Raw genomic sequence first — 18,119 nt, forward strand, 5'->3', positions numbered from 1 at the left:
TTCCCTACAGTCAAAATAGAAATATATCCCTACAGACAATCGAAATAGAAATATAACCTACTACATCTGACAGTGCTGTGTAAAGGAATTTTTATCAAGCTGTTGTTGCCTCAGTGGAAACAATACAGATTCCCCCCTCCCGCCCCCATTAATGCTAGGGCCATCTACATTTTATGATTAACTTTCTCCTTACTGGTTTATTACTTCATCTGACATTATAATCCTCGGAGCAGGTGAGGATAAACCTAACAGAGTGCTGGTATAGTTGTTCCTAAGGAGCATGTCTGTCAAAGATTCCACAAAATGTCAATAAATGGGTTTGACCTCGTAAGTACCTTTTTGTTGGCTACAAAATGCATTTTCTGCAGATACTCTTGTATGTGTATTACAGAGAATGTTTAAGTTTCAGCTTAGAACAAAACTTCAAGAAAACTATCACTCATTGTTTTTTCACTCTGCTGCTTATTCTGGACCTGACGTCTTTTACGCAGTTATTTAATACTTGAAGTACAGAATCTGATTGCTTGCAGTTAGGCATCTAGCTGGAAAATTCTGGCTTATACACAATTATTAAAATAAACACAGAGATGTTACCATCTTTAAAAATCATGGGGTCAGCTACAGAAACAAAAGTATGGTATGATATTAGAAGTATTACAATTAATAACACCCTATTTATAAATGGAAGCACAAGATCTTTTTTGATCACATATGAGTAATTTTGAAAAAATATTATCCCTTACACAGTGAACAGTATAAATAAGCTTAGCATACATGCCTTCAGTGCTTCTACACAACTCCGTTTCCTACTCATTTTCCAGCTGTTGGTTATACTTTCAATTTCAACAAATTATTTCATAGGACATGATCAAAAAAATATCCGATCCTGAGTACACTGGTACTCACACAAAATCAGGAAAACGTACACAAAATTTTGCAGTGCAGAGAAACCCCACGAGTTAATCTTTGGAACATTAAAGCTTTGTACAGTTTCAAACTTAGTAACTAAGGCACACAACAATTACACTGTCCCATATCTGAAACAGCATGATATGTCAGTCAGCATGGAGCTTCTCTTTAGCTCTGCATTTACATTCATTATATAAAGTAGCAGTCAGTTTTGAAAAAACCTAGCTTCTGTTAATATTAAGGAATCTGAAAAGTGACTAGCCATGCCAGACTAAGATAGTTTAACTGGATTCTATTATGGATTAGCACACACAAAACTATGCATGCTTACATAACCACAGGAAAAAAAACAAATTCCGAGTCAGCGCCCACTGGACTGGCACAACGTAACCATCCGGATGCGGGTGTGTTTCTACTCTGCAAGGAAGGTGTGAGAGAGTGAGCGTGCGGGTGTGTGCATGTAAAAATAGCAGCTTCTCATTTGTGCATCTTATTTCTCATATGTGTCCAGTATGGTATCTTCTTACCCCAGTGACAAAATTATTTTGGCTGCTATTTTTGCTTCTGCTCGCACTGCACAGTTTTGTACAGTTAGCGGTGCTGGCTTCTGATCTGGACTTTGAAGTCACTGAATTATAATTGTAAAGTTAAATTATGTCCTTCATTTAACCAATGTGCAATCCAAGTGAAATTAGCTTATTTTCCAATGATTTAAGTAGAAACCAACTTTGGCCTGAGGCAAATGTTACAATCAGAAAAGAAGAAGAAGAAAAAAAAAAAAAAAAGGAAAATTCAAATCTCAGGTTGGGTTTGCAAGGCTAGTAACTGAAAAGGCAATCTTCTCATTTGTAAACAAAGAAAGTATTATCTGGAAGTGACTCGACACGCAATGATCATAAGTGTCATCAATGCCATTTTTACAAATTTTCTTCCGAGCAGAACACATATTTGCTAATTTCACTGTCTTTCGAAATTAGGCATCATGTAATATTGTCTGACACTTCACACTTACCTTTAGCAATACCTAGTATCAAGGTAACCCATATACTGCAAAATAAGTTGATGTTATTAATGTACATAGCCACTGAAATTCTAAAGAGTTCTCCTTACTTCAGTGGAAATTCTTTCCAGCTTACTTTTAAAATTTGTTTTCTTTTTAAAGATATTAAATGCACTACTCTCTAACCATAAAAATCACTATTTCTCACTAGGAATAGCGTGAGAAATTCTTGCTTCAGTGTTACCTCTTTCTTGTTTGCACTGCATTCTAGCTATACAAATAATGCCATTTTTGTCAGTTCTTGTGATGCTTAGTTTGATCCTACAGAATTTAGTTATTTTTTATAGCTGTAATAACTGTCTCTTAAAATGTTTTCATTAGGTGTTGCATATAAGTACACAGAAATGGAACTGAAAATCAGCTACCTACCACTCTCGTTAGTCTTATATTCTATTCGTGGTTAGTAGCTTGAGATTTAAATAGAATTGCTGAATATTTTAGTAACCAAGTACAATAGTTTTTTTTTAAAAAGTCCTATTCAAGCACACACTTATTGACCTGCTATAAAACAAACAAAAAATATAATCCTTTGAATTCCCCAGTAGCAAATTCCTGTGTCTATGGGTGGAAAAATCTGAAATAATGGACACAGGTCTCCGAGGAAAAACATATTAATAGCATGATTTCTCCCAAAAATAAAATTTCCGATAAAGTAAAAAGTGTGCTGAATAGGTAGAGGCTTAGATTCAATACTTCTCAGTCCACTATTAACAATCTAAATAGTTTGAGTGCTTCCCCATCCCTTTTTTCCTCTTTTAAAAAAAAAAAGGATAATCAAAAATATGTATAAACAAATTACTAAGTGGACTTCATTAAACAGTCCTTTCAGAACCACTGTCCATCATTATCATCATCATCATCTTCCTCCTCATGGTCCAGATAGAGAAGAGCGACTTTCTTTTCATCAGAAATAACTGACCTTTGGTCTACCATTCTTTGCAACTGTACAGTTTTATCAAAAGATGACTTTTCCACTACCTTTTCACCATGATCTTGAGAAAAACTGGAGAGAACATAGCCTCTTCTTTTATTTTCATTTTCTACAGTGTGGTCACTTTCAACTACAGTCTCTGCCTGACTAACAGAAGGGTCTTGCTTGTTGGATATGAACATTGCTGCTTGCTGTTCTCCACTTTTTACTGTAGATATTCCACCCATATTGGAAACATCCATCTGAAAAGTAAAAGATGTTTCCTTGGATCCTACTTTAATATGCTTTACAGACCTGCTGCTCTCAGATGACTCTTCTGTTTGTGAAAGATCTTCCAGCGTTTCAGAAATAGGTCTTGTAAAGATTATTTGCTCAGCATGAGTTTCTACAGGACTTATTTTAATGTGCCTGAAAGATCTATTGATATCTGAGCTTCCTTCATTCTGTGAAAGATGTCCTTCTTTGTTAATGAGCTCTGGAGTTTCAGAAAGGGATCCCTGATATATGATTTCTTCAGTGGTTTTAACTCCCACTTGACCTAGTCTAACATGCTTTACTGAACCTTCTGAAAGAGCCTGGTCTTCCAGTTCACTGATTTCTGTGTGTTCAGAGATGGGCCCCTGGTAGATGATTTTTTCAGCTGTCATAAACTCTTGGGGACCCAAATGAATGCGTCTGACTGAACTTTCTGTCTGTGAGAAGTCTCTAGTGTCACTGACCTCCACTTTACTGGAGATTGGTCCTTCAAAGATAACTTGCTCAGTATGAATCTCTTTTGGACCTAATCTAAAGTGCCTTATTGATCTGCTGACGTCCACAGACCCTCCTGTCTGCGAAAGGTTACCTGAGCTATTGAGCTCCAGAGAGTCTGAAACAGGCCCTTCAAAAGAGACTTCTTCAGTCACTTGCCTTGATCCTACTGTGACATGTCTTGTGGACCTGTTGAAATCTGTTGAAAACTTCTCGGAAAGATTTCCGGAATCAGTCTCTTCTACAGTTTTAGTAATAGGGCCTGTATAAATTACTTCTTCTGTGGTTTGGATTTCTTTAGGACCCAGTTTAAAATGCTTCACAGATCGGCTAAACTCCGATGACCCTTCTGTCTGAACAAGATCTTCTGTAGCACTGAGCTCCAACATTTCAGAACCAGGCCCTTCATATACGACCTGCTCAAATCTCTGAACTTGGGCTGGACCAACCTTAATATGCCTTATGGATTTGGTCTCATCAGTTGACTGTGGTGAGTGAGAGACTTCTTCAAAATCTGCAGTTTCCAAAACCGAACCGTCATAAGTAACTTTTTCAGTGGTATGATACCCTGTGCCACCGCTCCTCCTCGTTGTGGAAAAGCTATAAATTTCTTGTTCAGCCAAAGGAGTGTATTTATCACTGTGGGAAGAAACATCTACTTCTATATTGCTTCTACCATCAACAACTCTCTGCAAGCTGTCTTCTTTCAGGGAGTGCAATGTTGCTTTCTCCTTCTCACTTGCAATTACTTCACCAAGCTGAGCTACATCAAATTCATCAGTATTAAGGGTCTGTGACAGATTGACTTCAGCAACAATTGTCACCAAGCCACCATCCTCCGTTTGATCAACTTTTTTGATATCAAATTCTACGCTACTGGAGTCAGCTTGATTTTCTTTCGTTAACGCAGACAGCTCGTCTTTCACACTTTCTGGGAGACTGCCCTCCAACTTCTCCAAAGCTTCCTTCAAGTGGTGTTTTGGGTCCTTTGTTTCCTTTGATAAAAGCCCTTTTATTGAAGTCTGGAATTCGTGGGGAATTTTAATTTCTTTTTCAATAACAATGGATTCAACATGGGATGTTTCAGCTTCAGGATGCTCTTTTAATATATGGGCACTTGCTTCCTCCCCTACCACTTTGTACGTTTCTTCTGGAGAGCTTACACCTTCATCTCTCTTTCTTTGTGTGCCTTGCAAAAATTCATCTTGCCAAGAATATTTAATAGTTGATTCTTCTTCTATATGAATTTGCCCATACACTGAATCATCGTCTTTTTCATTAATAATAGGATGATCATCAGGAACAGATACAAAATATTTCTGTTCAATAGGTGAGTCATCTTCCTCAGTTACTTCTTCCACATGAGTGAAACTCCCATGGCGTTGTTTCTTCTTTTTAACATCTTCATAGGTGAATGGTATGTTTTGTTCCTCCTCATCGCCGTAACGCCTCTCTCTCTCAGGGAACGTATCTTCCACTTCCTCTACTTCAAAAGGTGTTGAAAAATCAGTCCTTTCGTCAGTGGCATAATCTAGTGGCTCCTCTACAATCTCAACATTAACAGACATGTTCTTTCTGCCCTCACTCCCTTTCAGGCCATGTTGTACTATATCTTCTATCTCCTCTTTGGTAGGAGTTCCCTCAACACTCTCTCGAACCACTTTTCTAACATCCTGGTTTGATAGACCTCCCACATCAGCTTCATCAGAAACATCTATGTTTTCTTGAACTTGAGATTGCACTGTGAACTCAGTCTTTATCTTCCCATCTTCTGGTTGTTCTTTCTTATTAAAATAGGTCACTTTTGTGTCTGTTGATATTTGTGAACTAGAAGACTGCGTAAAACTTTTAAGAATGTCAGCAACAATATTCTCTGCTATATTTTCAGTTGACAAAGTTCCCATTTTCTGACTTCTGTCACTAATCCGCTCTTCATCTTTCAGGGTGGATTCTGCTTCTGAAATATTCACTCTGTGAATTTCAGCAGGCTTAGTTACACGGTCATCTGTTTCTCTTCCTATGGAAGTTTTAAAACCTTGTAACCTTATTTCTCTATTACTCCGAGATTCTTTGTCAGGAGCAGGCATTTCAAGACTGATAGGTATCTCGATGACTCCTTTACTTCTTGATTCTGTGGTCACATTTGTATCTTTTTTGGTTGATTCACTTTTCCAAGTTCTTGCATTAGAAATATCACTCCCTGTTAACTTCTGGTTAATAACTTCCTCATGGATATATTTCTTCTGCTCAGTCTTCCTTCCAAAATCAACACCTCTTTCTTCTATAAAAGGTTTCTCATCTGTTTTCTTTATCTCCTCCTTTGTTTGTTTCTCTAGCTTATCTTTTTCTTTCAGCAGAGATTTTTTCTCTTCAGTTGGTTGGCTGCCTCCTCTTTTTTCTCCTAGTGTGGTCCAAGTTTCAGTAATGGTTTCTTCGTATTTAGATGGTTTAAAATTGGTATTCAGCTCATAAATGGGAAATCTAGTGAAGCTTGGTTTTGTTCTTATATTTTCAGAAATCCCTGGCTTTGTGTCAGGCTTATGGTCCTTGTCTGATCTTTCAGCGTGTGCTGATTGTTTTGAAAAAGATACTGTGGATGAAGTTGTAACTTCTGTTTTCTTTCTTTCTGGAATCGTCTTTTGCTGCATCTCAGTGTTTTTCCAGCTACTGTAGGCTGGAGTAAATGTTCTTAATTCTCTGTGGTCTGTTGCAATCCTTTCATCCTTTGTAACAGTTGTTGAAGGGCGATATATTGAACCAAGTACATCTCTCCCAAAAGCTCTTCCACCAGCTGTTTTCTGTGACCCAGCCTGTGTTGATTGAGCTGAATATCGTGCAGAACTGCTAGTATTTGTCACTGGCATTCTACGCCTTGTGTCAGTGATCCTGATAGCTGGTGAAGCTTTATTTCTATTTCTTTCTTGATAAGTAGAGTAAATATCAGTGTAGTTATATGAAGTGTTTATAATATCTGCAAAAAGAACATAGGTAACCAAACATTAAAATAATGGCTTGTATCTAAAATAATATAAAATGGAGGGCATGAACTAAGAAATTTCATACTAAACTTTTGAAAGAAATAATGGCTTCATTTTCAGTGGAGCTTTGTAAAGGCGTTCCTGTAGGTTTTGCATGATAATTAAAGTCTATACTTAAATTACATTAAAATTGAAAGCACAGCTTTTTACTAAGTTGCAAGCTCGTGCTAATTTTACCTGTTGTGAGCTACTGGGTATTGTGGAATTTACTTAAAAATTACACCTTTTGTATTTATATTAATGTTCATTTACATTTACAACTTACTAAATAATTTATGCTAACATCCTCAGCTTGGTTTTTTGCTTCATTAGTCAAAGTGGCCTGAAGTTTCTCGGTTCCTATTAAGAATTAATAGCATACCTGCCACCATGAACTGGAAACTGAAAACACAAATACAACCCTTCATAACCACAAGATACAACAAGGTACGACAAGGGAGAGAAATAAAGAGCCTATCTGTACAATTTAATAAAATAAAATGTACCAGGAATCAATTGTCCGGCTTTAAGGCCAACCAGCACTGCACAACTCAAATCTCTTACTCCTCAAAAGCTAGGCACATCTCCTCTAACTTTCGGTAGTGTTTCCTGCTCTGAAGTAACCACTGAATATGCCTGGGCATTGCCTGCAAAAGTACTGGTTAGTCCAGATCAAAACCATGCCAGGGACAGTGCTAACAATTTAACAGCACAGGCAATTCTACATGAATGTTTCAGCCAAGGCCCTAGTCCATTTAATTTACTACTACAGACACAGCCTTCAAATCTCTTCTGGGACTACTGTCTATGATGGTCCGATGATTTTAAGAGCACACATTGTTAAACTCAGGAGTATTGTTGAGACTAATTCTGTTATTAATAACAATGGCCACAGCAGTCAGATCAAAGGTCCATCTTTTCCAGTATCCCTTCTACAGTGACCAACAGTAGATCCATAGGGAAGAGTATAAGAACAGGGTAAGTAAATAGTGATACTTCCCTGGTATACTCTCACAGCCTCCAGAGATTTGCAGCTCCTAAGATAGAAACGGTATCTTTATGTTTAGTAAGTCTTTGATTTTTCTTTCATTAGTCTGCTAAAATTTCTCTTCAAACCCACATAAACTTTTTAACACTCACAAGGCCTCATGAAGATGAATTCCATGGTTTTAACTACACATTTTGTTAAATACCTCTTGCTTTATACTTCAAAGCTCTCTTCAGACCTATGGGCATCCACAATTTCTTGCACTATTAGAGCTATGAAACATCACTCCCTACTTACCTTCTCTGCTAGAGTCATGATTTTAAAAATTCTCTCATATCGAATAGCACTACACTGATTTAAAACAGTAACACTCAAAGCCAATTCAATATTCACTTCGCAATATACTCATAAAAAGTATTCTTCAGGAATACTATAACACAGTAGTTTCTAGTTATATTTAAATGCATTCATTTTTTAATATTCATTTTTTTTACCTTGAGGCAATTTCCCTGTGTGCTGATCTCTCCATGTAAGAATCCACTGCTTGCTCTCCCCTTCTAACAAAGCTCTGCAAAATACATAAAAAGGCATTCCATTAAAATATTGGAAAGAATATTAAAAATATTTAACATTTATAAGTCTTAGAAATGGAAACAATTGTCCTGCAGTTGGGTCAGATCCTGAGGTTTTTTTTCACACCCCATATTTTTATTACTGGGAACGAAAAATCCTTACCATCTTTCAGACTCTTACATTGCAGAGTCCAGTTCATGAGAACAACGCAATAAACTTACAGCAGCAGACACAGTACAGTTTTAGATCAAATCTTCCACATTAGCCAATATACTGCTTCCTGGCATGGACAAGGTCCACTGATTTCCACTATGGAATCATACAAGCTAGCAAATTTTTCCAGAACGATGGCCTTATAACAGAGTTAAGAGAAAACAAAGCCACACAAAACTTAACAGGTATTCAGTAACGCTTTCTCAGAGAAACACATGGAGATGTTTTATAAAGAAAAGGTAAAAATGAAAAAAATATTTGCAAGCAAATAGTCAGCAGCTTTCCTGCTGGTAACATAGTACTATAGGTATCATTGCAGTGTGACACGAGGGAACTGTTAGAGCCAGGATTTGTAAGTTCTATCCTTTTCAAATGAAAACTGAAGGAAAGTGTTACTTCTACTGTCAAACACTGGCTAGTGCTGGAGGAAACAACTTACAGTATTCAAGTGACCGTTCTTAGTTCCTACTCAGTTGGAAATCAACACAACATATTTACAACAAAGGACTAGGAATATTCTCTGTGACAAACTGCTTCGTTTCTTTTAATGACGCCTCTGTTTGTCCCCTCTGTTCCTCAGCCATCCATTCATTCTTTGCAGTGACTGATAGCTTCCGTAGTTCCAGGAAGCCAGCACTTCCACAGGACTATTGTGGTCAAGGCTTCCTCTTGCTGACCAACCAAGACATCACGTTAGCTCAGCAGCAATTGATCATAAACAGACAGGACACCAATTTGCTTACCTTTATGTTATGGAAATTATATCACTACAAGCAAATAGCAGAAGCAGGCAACACCGGTTGATAATCTGCTTAATAATTTTGTCTACTACCTATTCTTGGTGTGCTGACACACAGAACAGAGACTCTTTAAGTTGCCTCTTCTATGCTGATGGCACACATTAGCTGTTCTTGGAGACATTATACCCAGCTGACTGCTTGAGAACACTGGCTATCCTTCCTTTATGCCAAACTTTGTTCCCTGTACAGCACGCACGTACTATGCACACTCAAGACCCATTTGACAGCAACCACAGCCTTGTTTGACTCCTGCATAAGGTTACTACCCTACATTTTCTCCTTTCTACAGTGGTGGAAGTAGTCCAGAGGTACATTTCCCACAGGGAACACATCTGAGGGGCAAAACGTTTTCAGGAGTAACTGCTCTGCATTAAGAATATTCAAATAGGCACACAGTGTACTTTTTGTCCTCTCAGGCAGCAGGGGGGAGACTACATGCATTCTCTAGAACTGCTCTAAAAAAAATAAAATAAAATTTTTGGCTTCTTCCATACACCAGATACAAAAAGTAGGTATTAGGGTGATCCTATTCAGTCCTAGAAGTTTTAGAGGTGATAATCCAGTAAGAACAAGCCTCAGAATTCCTGATAAATTCTCTGGAAATCTTTGTGTGCTTTCCTTCCCTCCTGCTGTCTATATGCTTGTACTATCTGACATAAAATACATTCAGCTGTTTTTCAAAAGAAAAAAAAAAAAAATCAGTTTGTCCCTTTTCTATGTTATCCCCCAAAAATTGTTCCACTGCAGCATTCTGGTGCGACAGCCTAGAAATTCTATGGCAGGTTCTGTCAATAGGCAACGGAATGCTATAATCAGTACGGTAACTTGGGTGGTTTTATTCACTTCTACTAGCGAGATACCCATTTCATCATTTCCAGTTTTGGAAATGCCAGATGTTTTGCACTGATAACATACAGCTGCAGTGTGAAAGTTGTCAAGAGTGAGGCTGGAGGATTACGATAGCCAAGGCTTCTGACTCCCATGGAGGGGAGTTGAAAGTAATTTAGGATTGTGGTATAAACACATTCACTGGGCGTTTCTGTCAAAATTAACAAAGCAGGCATTTTAAATGTCACCTGTAGATTTCACACTTCACGTGACTGATCCCTTTGGACATTTTATGCTTCTTTTGGTTTCTGACTGCCTCTAAATTCAGTAGGACATGAGCAAAATATCATTAGTAAGGTTTTCTTTGCAATCATGGATTTGCCTCAATTTAGGAGAAAAGACAGGTTAGAATTACTTAACATGTTTACAGATCGCTTTCCCCCTTAAAACAGGCTCAGATGGACACCTTGACTTCTATTTTGTTAGTCAAAAAACCAAAGTAAAAGCAATTTATCTTCCTCTACATTAAGAGAGGCTTCCTTTATAGGAATTAGAAGACCTCCACACATACAGAGAATGTTCCCAAGACCAAACATCTGGTCTGATGAAGCTAGTGAGTGCCAAACAAATTGCTCTGATAGATAGAAGCTGGTGGTGATGATGCAGAAACATATCAAGGAGCTGGCAACGGAAGCGTTAACCATGACGAAGGAAACTAGGAATGTGGGTAGTTTGACTAAGGATTTCTGGCTGCTGTTAAAACAACAGTTGTTCAGTTGCTGCAGCAACGTATGAAGTCACTAAAAATAAGTTCCAAGAGGTAACTGTATATGGCAAAGGGCAGCAGCACACAGAAAAGCTGGATCCAAAATATTACTACTGAAAATACGCTGTATTTGAAAGTGAAAGGCAAAGCTTCCTGAAACCTCTGCAAAACTGGACAGTGAAGCAGTGCTTTACTGTACACAGTTCATAATATGTATGCCCTCAAGCTTATCAGACAAATGAGAAAATGTTAAGCTGACTTTGGCTTAAAAAACTAGCATGAGAAACTGTAGCGTAATGCAGTGAGCACTGACTTGGAAGCCAGCAAAGCCAGGTAATATTCCTCAGCTTAACCATAGCTTCAGCTTATACAAGTCATTTTGCTTCTCTGTTCCTTTGCATCCTTTCCTCATACGAATCATTTAAACTATAACCTCTTCATGGTGAGGACTGCTTTTAAGCTTAATTTAAACTGCCTGAAGAATAAGGTGTTAATCTCAACTGTATGAACTCTTTAAGTATTCACAGTAATAACAAAAAACATTCCTCCAAGCAGCACTCTTCTGAAAAATAACCACGTCAGCTACTCCCTGGAAATCAGATCCCAAAGGACATATACACACATTGTGTTAATACTTAGTTTAAGTGTTGCCATAAAATATTCCAACTGCACCTTTAACTCATCTCTTTATTAATGTCACTGATCTAAAGTTAGCAGTGACATGCTAGCCAGCCTGAAGCCCCACCGTGTGCTGGATGACAACAGAAATAACTAGTCCATGAAAGCAGGTGGAAGAGATAAACCAGCTGGAGTGTGGAGAGAGAAGTTACCAAAATCAAAAAGATGCAGTGCAAACGTTATCATGGTCATTCACAACAGCCATGACTTTGTTTCAACTACAGAAACACAAAACCTCAGATAGGGGCAGTCAGCCAGTAGGCTGCAAAAATTCGTCATCTCTATCCTGGCTATTTGGGAAGGAGTTATAAAAAAAACCAAACCCTCTCCAGGAAGTGGAATGGAGGAAGCATTTTTAGGGATAAAGGCCACTCCACTTCTGTTTTCCATCATGGGGTGGGACAAGGACTGTGTGAAGGTAACTTACTGCATGCTAAACTCCCTGGGTATCGAAAACTCAGAAAGTTCTCAAAATAAAACACACACAGGAACAGGACATATCAGATGGTACAAGCTGAAAACAGGAAATAATGGAACTGACTGAAAAAACCTGTGGTGAGTAGCTGAGGAGGCCTTAGTGCTGGTGATGATTTCTTGAGAGGAAGGCATGGAAAGGGTCAGAAGAATTGCTGATGGAGGAAATCAGCCGAAGGAGGATTGGAAAGTATGCCTGACAAGTATATTAAGAGATCCTGACAACGACCATGACAAAAGAAGGAAAAGAAAAAAAAAAAAGAAAAAAAAAAAAGAAAAAAGGCTTTGTAGCCTCCACTGCTTTAAAACACTGGGTGGTAACCTAGAACAGAACATTTGCATGACACTAGGATTTCAAAGTAAAATCTTTTACCCTTCAACAATGACATATTCTAGCGGGCACAAAAACTACTTAGCCTATGGCAGAGGCTCTGGGCAGCCTCTGCTAATTGAAGAGAAGCAGCGTCTGATAGCTGAGGAGAAAGGCTTGATGGTAATTCTGATGCTAGGCAGATTTTCGGTGTCCTTTTAAAATTAAGAGTCTTACACAGTGAATAATTCACCACTTCTCTCTGCAAATAAAACTTAAGCATAGTCTAAGTAGCTGTGGTTTTGCAGGGTTCCAAGAACACAGAACAAAACTGCAAGACGCTTGATAAATATTTACTTCAACACTGGTGAAAAAAGGATCGGGAATGAAGATTCCCATGAGGTATAACTTCAGAAAGCCACACGAGATACATATTTCACTTCCTGAGCGAGCCTCAGCTCCCAGAGCAGGAAGGGGGAGCAGAACCAGAGAGGAAGTATGCTGGGTCCTTGGGGAAGGGTGTTCCTTGCAACAGTCATCCTTCTTGCCAGCCCAGGAGCAATGCTGACTAACAGAAAGAACTGGCTTTAGAACAGGACCTGTAGGAGTTGTAAAACAAAGAGAAAATACAGGGTGGGAGGTACAAAGAAAGTGCCAAGAAGTAGACCAGATACCACACCCTTAACATATAATGCCAGGAGGAGAGGAGGTGGCAAGACCCTCATGGAAACCTCTCGATGGAAAGTTCCGGATGTGTGAATAGGCGTCTTTCGTTTCCAATATGCACAAGCAAGGGCGTATGCCAGCATCCTTCGTGAAAACCAACGGAAGCTGGATTCACATGCCCTGGTTATCACAGATAAAAGACCACGGAGAGGAACAGGATTTGAAAAAGTGCATAGATGAGCAGTCCAGAATCCTGTTACTAAACAGCTTACTAACTGGGTCCATACGGATTCCCTCCCACAGCACTCTTGATAAGGACGTACAGTAGGGAAGGCATTATTTCCTTAAGTGAAAGGAGAATAAGAAGAAAAGAAGAATAGGTAAAACTGCATAAACGTAAAACCACAAATCAAAACAATCACTTTTCCACAGCACTATAGCCTGTTTTCTGACCCACAGCAAGGCCCATTTCTCTGTTTTCATCTGTAGATCTTTTTCAGCAGCTAGATGCTCACTTGACCATGGAAGCCTGCCTTGCCAAGGCAGGCAGTGATACCAGTTGCATTCACTACAATCAGATGAAGAAACCCTACAGGTTAAGGAGGCTTCTTAACTGGACAACAAACACATGCTGCAGGTGATGCCGAATTGCTCTCCTTTCACTAAAGAGGGGAGGGAACCCTTATACAAACAAGCAATGCTCAGATAATCAGTGATATTGACCTCTGGAAGAGTTCCAGAATTTAATGGGCTTACAAGGTTTTACAGAGCAGAAGCACTGATGGTTCACTTATTAACTAAGAGCGTGTCCAAACAACTAAATATCCGGGCATTATCGTTCCTCCTTCTGGATGAATGCTAATCATCGCAACAATGCTGATAATTCTGTTATTGTGAAAGTGCTAATCCCCTTTTGCAGATGAACAAACTGAGGGAGAAAGTTTAAGTGACAGCAGTAAAAGTCAACATCAGAGCTAGGATTAAATTTAGAAGAATCGTATGTTTTACCAAAGCTAACAGAATTAACACACGCAGGTAAGGATCACAACTGGCTACCATTTCCACAGTTTCTCTTCCATTAGTAATGCTCCAGACACCCACTGGCCTTCCAAGGGCTGCAGGGATCCTGCTCCACCAACAAACATCCAGGTACTGTTGCTCACCAGTTGACTGCAGATTACTTGTCCCACGTGCTGCTTGTGACTTCATCTCATCCAGAAGCCAGCCTTGGCCTGCACCTCACAGCACACACTACTCAAGGCCTCCTGAACAGACTGGTTTTGCTCCTTGATGGACTACAGGCATCCTTTGCTCACTAGTCTGTTATCAGGCTACTCAGAAGTTACTCTTTCAAGCTTCTCATTTTCAGTTACACAACTACAATTAAATTTCATATTTATCAGTGGATGGCTTCAGTCTACGCACTTCAGCCATAACACAGCTGGTGCCATCGTTATCCAGACTCTCATGCTTATTGGTTGACAGCAATGTTACACACTTAGGACACGGCGTTAATGCTTTAGGACACAGAAGCATATATCATAGATAACTGGCAACACCGCTGTCTGCTTACGCAGGTTGAATATGAATAACGCACACATTACAGACAAGCTAATGACTGAGGCAATAAGAATACGCAAGTGGCTGACGTTAAGTTTTTGCAAATTATTGCTTTGCTCAGTCAGAACTGCGCTACTCTGAAGATCAATATCTCAATGAAATTTATTGAAAATACTGTCCTAGTTGTAGAAAAAACCATGATCTTTATTATAAAGTAGTATCTACCTCCAGTTCATAGGCTTTTTTCTTTGGTTGTTTTTTTGCCTTCCAAATCACTTCTATGCCATGTGCCAATTGATACATAATGATTCTCCAGACAGGAGAATCACTCTCACTTTTCAACCCCGCAGCTACTAAGTGGCTAGAGAGATATACAGTACTGAAGATTCATTAGCAGAGATTTTGTTTGCTGATATCTCATACTTGATCCAAACATGTTTCCATAACAAACCAAGGATGGAGAGGCCCAGATACAATCAGACCCTTCTGTTATCTTAGAATCATAGAATCACTTTGGTTGGAAAAGACCTTTAAGATCATTGAGTCCAACCTTTAACCTAACCCTGCCATCCCACCACTAAACCCTGTCCCTAAGCACCTCATCTATCCTTCTTTTAAATACCTCCACGGATGAGGACTTGACCACCTCCCTGGGCAGCCCATTCCAGAGCTTGACAACCCTTTCAGTGAAGAAGTTTTTCCTAATGTCTAGCCTAAACCTGCCCTGGCGCAACTTCAAACCATTCCCCCTCGTCCTATCGTCTCTTACCAGGGAGAAGAGGCCGACCCCCACCTCCCACTGTCCTACAAGAACGGGGAACTCTACTACTTCTGTCAGCACCGCAGATGGACACTAATCAACATATTTAAATGATGAAATGTGCCATGTAAATTGACGGATGGGAACTACACTACCTCAGGTTTTACTGATTGCCATTTAGGGATACTGGCTCCTCAGCTTGTAATCAAATATTGCATCAACAATTCACATCAGTTTGCTATCAACTTGACCAGGACTAAGAAGGTTTCTTATGTATCCCTATATTCGTACAAAGTTAATAGGATTCCTATGGATTATATTGGCTTTTCTAACATGTTGTTCTGGGGACAGAAGAACAGAATGAATTGCTACGAGAGATAGTTTTGCTCAAGCGATCAACTTCCAGCACCTCTGCCCACTGGTAATGCTTATCAGCGTTACCACCAAATAATGCTATTTGACTATTCTTGCAGTTTTCCCAGAGATCTCAGCCAACTCCACATGTACTAGCAGCCTTCCGAAGGGGCGTTACCTTCCTTTCACAGACAGAACAGTCAAGCACAGAACAGCATGGTGACCCACGGTGACTCACATCACAGAACAAGCCAACAGGGAGCTAAAAACCAGTATTAGGGGTCTGTTTGCTCTATTCTAACAAAACTGCAACACATACAAGGAGTCTTGATCTGAAACTCTAAAAGCAGCTGTCTATACTTTAAGTGTCAGAAAAAAGATGAATGGGGCTCCCGTATCTATAAAGAGAGATTTAAATTACCCTCCAATTAGACAACCGACTGCGACCGCAATTCTTACCTGTAGGTTTCAATTTCAAGGATGAGGCCTGCTTTCACCTGCAGTAGTTCTTGATAGTCCTTCAGGTAATCCGTGATTGACATGGTCAGGAACCGCTTTTCTTCTTCTAGGGCGTCGATTATCCTCTAAACAGAGATACCCACTTTTAGTTTTGAACTAACATAGAAATCTGTAGACTTGAATGCCTAATAACTTAAAATAAGTGGAGAAAACAATAAATCAATATGTTCCATCACTGAAAACCAGAGCAACTCAGCTCTACGACCTCCCCATACACAACCTGAAATATATTGTTATTGAAGCAGAGTTTTATGCTAAGATTTCATTTTATGTCTTACTAAGCTAGTTAAATATTTCAGTAAAACCCATTCAGATGCCCTGTACAAGAGTTATCAAGTATACGCAGCAAGGAAAACACACTCCTTTATAAACGAGACTTAAATGTGACTCATTTTGTCATTTTAAGAGCATAGATGTACATGCTTAAATCACACTTGAGATCAGGAATTTCAGAGATGGCTTTGCCATGAGAACCTGACATATTTCTCTTTACCAGTATTGTCCATTCCATAGACACATGGGTCCAAACCACTTTTTTGACTCTAGCCTGCAGAGGTATTCATAATACCTAGTTCCTTTCAGCCAAGTTTTCTACAATATTTGGACACCTGCTTCATAGTCCACCTGGCTTTGTCCTAACCGCTACTCAGAAGACATACAAGGGATCGCTCATTTTCATCTTGATAACTAAATATTACTTTGTACCTTTGGGGCGGGGAGTGTATGGGAGGAGTGTTGTGTATACGATGCCCACAATCTCAGCGCTGATGAGACAGTAGGTAAGGCCTGCCCACCTTTCCTTAACAAGTTTTGGAATTGGAGAAGGGGACTGATGAGCACAAAAATATTGAAGTCCAAAATTATCTACATTTGAACATATTCTGAAATACTAAACGGAAGATTAAACAGTTATACACAACAGAAAAAGCAATGAAGACTTAATGCAACAGAACATTAAGATTCGATTTAGACCAAGACGACTGACTCTCATGCTCTTGAAGAGAGCATCGCAGAAAGCAAGTGTTTCAGTCCCCAGTATTAACTCTCACATGAAGCGCAAATTGCCATCTTCCCGAAAATAAACCCTCTCCTGATAATTGAGAGGCGCTTGTCCAGTACAGGCTCAGAACTAAAAGTATCAGTTATTACATTAGCTGTTCAGCACGGTTCTTCATAGTTTCCTCACTGCAGACAGAATCTGCTAACCCAGATCAATCCTCCTCAGCCAGCAGGTTGGTGCTAACCAAAATGCTATCAATTACACTTTGTTCTGGGGGCTGGGAAGACAGAAATGAAATTTCAGCAACGGCCTGATTCTATTTTGTTCACATCACTCTGTGCTACGCAAGGACACTGAACTGTCATTCACAGAGCCAAAATCTCATACACACGTACAACACTGAAGAGGAATTGATGACGGCATACTTCAGATTGCATCCTAACAAATGCTTTGCAATACAAACTGGAAAAATCAAGAGACTCATATTCCAGTTTTAAAAAATTCAAAATACTTCATTTATATGCAGCAAGGGTTCAAGTATCACAGCGTGAGCAATAGCATCAAAGTGAAGATACAGCAGGGGACTCCCCAGATTGGTTAATGCCAGTATGATATGCTAGGTAGAAGTAAGGCTTAAGAACTAAAAATATAAAGTGCTGCCATTTCAAACATTAGTAGTCTTTTTTTTTTTTTCTTTTTAAGGTAAAAGGCTGAAAAATTAAAAATAAAAAGGCCTGCCATTTCAAACATTAGTAGTCTTTTTTTTTTTTTCTTTTTAAGTAAAATTAAAAAGAAAGCTTTATGAAGGAAGCTGCCTGCATCTTCATATACATATGGCTGTATCTCTCTCTATAATACATGTTATGTTAAACTATTTCTTCATTTGCAGCCGCTGTTAAATGTTTACACTGATGTTTTCTTTGACATGACAAACCTTGCCTGCAGTCTTCAGTGTACCTTAAA

The 18,119-nt window shown here is 39.1% G+C and overlaps 1 protein-coding gene across 1 annotated transcript; it reads right to left on the reverse strand.

Annotated features, from left to right (window-relative positions):
• Positions 1 to 6: 6 nt before the first annotated feature.
• On the reverse strand, positions 7 to 16,276 carry SYNM (synemin). Its single transcript, XM_035890602.1, has 3 exons — positions 16,097 to 16,276; positions 8,150 to 8,223; positions 7 to 6,621 (listed from the first exon to the last, which is right to left on the reverse strand). The coding sequence occupies exons 1-3, from the start codon at positions 16,177 to 16,179 to the stop codon at positions 2,795 to 2,797; spliced, it is 3,984 nt and encodes a 1,327-aa protein (XP_035746495.1). The 5' UTR covers positions 16,180 to 16,276; the 3' UTR covers positions 7 to 2,794.
• Positions 16,277 to 18,119: the final 1,843 nt, after the last annotated feature.

The sequence above is a fragment of the Egretta garzetta genome, unplaced genomic scaffold (genome assembly GCF_000687185.1).
Source record: "Egretta garzetta isolate BGI_Z169 unplaced genomic scaffold, ASM68718v1 scaffold322, whole genome shotgun sequence".
Classification (NCBI taxonomy): domain Eukaryota; kingdom Metazoa; phylum Chordata; class Aves; order Pelecaniformes; family Ardeidae; genus Egretta; species Egretta garzetta.